This window comes from Poecilia latipinna, unplaced genomic scaffold (assembly GCF_001443285.1).
Source record: "Poecilia latipinna isolate Pla-1442-1.1 unplaced genomic scaffold, P_latipinna-1.0 Scaffold4217, whole genome shotgun sequence".
In the NCBI taxonomy this organism is placed as follows: domain Eukaryota; kingdom Metazoa; phylum Chordata; class Actinopteri; order Cyprinodontiformes; family Poeciliidae; genus Poecilia; species Poecilia latipinna.
Window position 1 is genome coordinate 19,873 of NW_015116833.1, and position 2,035 is coordinate 21,907.

General features: G+C 48.1%; 1 protein-coding gene across 1 annotated transcript in view; it reads right to left on the reverse strand.

The window, feature by feature from the left end:
- The window catches only part of LOC106942358 (low-density lipoprotein receptor-related protein 5-like), a 13,829-nt gene that overhangs the window by 6,148 nt on the left and 5,646 nt on the right, over positions 1-2,035 (reverse strand). Inside the window, exons 2-5 of the mRNA XM_015025626.1 lie at positions 848-958; positions 507-749; positions 278-420; positions 109-206 (exon numbers count right to left, since the gene is read on the reverse strand). Coding sequence (XP_014881112.1) covers positions 109-206; positions 278-420; positions 507-749; positions 848-958 — 595 coding nt within the window. The remainder of the gene's footprint in view (positions 1-108; positions 207-277; positions 421-506; positions 750-847; positions 959-2,035) is intronic.

Consider the following 2,035-nt stretch of genomic DNA (forward strand, 5'->3'; position numbering starts at 1 on the left):
ACGTGAAATGGGCATTAGCCAATGAAACGCGGCCCCTGTGGTAAGGTCCATAACTACCAGAAGAAGAAGATATGAAACGGTGAGAACACTGAATTCTGAGTAGGTGACCTGTATGATCTGGTTGTAGAAGGACTGTTGGAGGAATAGAAGATCTCTGTGTTGTAAAGAGACCGATCCGTGGCCGGAGATGGAGGAGGGTTCAGGATCTGCAATCATAAAACAGACAAGTTAAGTAAGTGAGGTGTGGAGTGCAGGCTTAAAGTGCTGCTGTGTGTACCTTTGGGTAGAAGGCTCCTTTAGTAGACGAGGAGCTGCTGGATGAAGCTCCAGTCACATGATTCCTGTCGTAGAGAGGGGCTCCGCTGCTGCTGCTGCCCATCAGGCTGACTGAGCTCAGGGTGGACTTTCCACAGGAGATCCCTGCACACGCATATCATTTATTAAGACCCAACATAACTGCTGATGGAGAACAATTCACAGCACTGCAGCTGACAAACTGATCCCACCTTGGTAGGTGCCATGTTGGGAGCTGCTGGGGGTGATGAAGTTGAGAGGCACATGAGGCGTCCCACTGATGTATTCATGAGGAAAGCTCCCGTTAGGACCCTTGTAGCGCCGACACACCACACGCTGGCAGACAAAGCACGCTCCTCCCATCACAAACATGAGCAGAATGATGGCAATGACTGGGCCAATGGGGTTGGTGGTTTCATTACTGGGAATGAAGCTTGAGGAGGGAGAAATATAATCTGCACAGGAAAAAAAGAGGGATATGTACATTACAGGAATGAATATGATATGAATAATGTGATGAGAGAAACTGCTGCTGCAATGTAGAAATATTTACCACAAGCCAGCTCATCAGAGCCATCCAGACAGTCTGAGTAATTGTCACACTGCTGTTTCTTAGTGATGCAATGGTTGTCCCCACAGCGGAACTGGTTGGGAGGGCAGACAGCTGAAAGACAGGAGGACAGGTGGGGCCAAAGGAGAACTGGATCCAGGCTCTCAGAACCACAAAGTCCACACTTCAAAGCTATTTCAGGTGTGGAAGGTAAATCCCTACCACTGGCAAAATGTTTGGACAAATACTTAAGACCTAAAAAATGTACAAGTACACATAAAGTGTGCGTCTGAACGACATTTCACAGAACGTTTCTCCTACAATTGTCCAGTAGGGGGCGCCCCGCCCATCCAATGAGACCGTCCGCCTCAATGTAGTAATAAATAGTAAGTCAAGGTGTTCACAGTTAATGTTATTGATTATATTATCCTAAGTGCCGCCAGATCCCTTCATCTGCTGTTTCTGTCACTACATGGTCGCTCATCTACTTTCAGCTTCTCTCAAACCCAGTTTATAGTCGGCACATTGAACTAAGCTCGCCAAGTCACACCGCTTATTCTTACCGGCGTTCTCACGCGGCGAACAAACGCTCTTGCCAGACAGACACCGCACCATCAGGCTGCGGATATGATTATCTGCGGTTTTAAACTTGCTGAATTTCGTTTGGACGTCAGCAGTTTGCTCTCCTGCACCCAGCAGCAGGAATTACTCTCCTACTCCTGGTACATATGGTGAAGGTACAAGCAGCCCACAGGGTGAGCGGACCTCTGAAGGAAGTCCCGCCTGCCGTTCCTCGTCATGGCTGACATTCGGTGCTAGGCTAAGCTACACTGACTTCATGCACACTACGCTTGTAACAATAGTGCGGCGGGTGATGGAACAGTCCGGTACCAGTTGCCCTTCCCTGCAGTCGCCATTCCGGTACTTTCTACCATTAACAAATGCCACGATCAAACGCAGAGAAAGGCTGCTACCAGGCTGCTCGTCTTCCGCCGCGCTGTTGTGACAAGTAGAAGCGGTAATGACGTCACGCGTCGAGACGTTCTCCATGTTGCTAGCTGGCTAAAGACCTCTATAAAACGTAGAACAAGAGCGACGCCAAGTAGAATAAACTTAGGGTGCGTTCACACTGCAGAATAAAGTGACCGATTTTTTATTTTTTTTATTTTTTTTATTTTTTTGACGTAATGC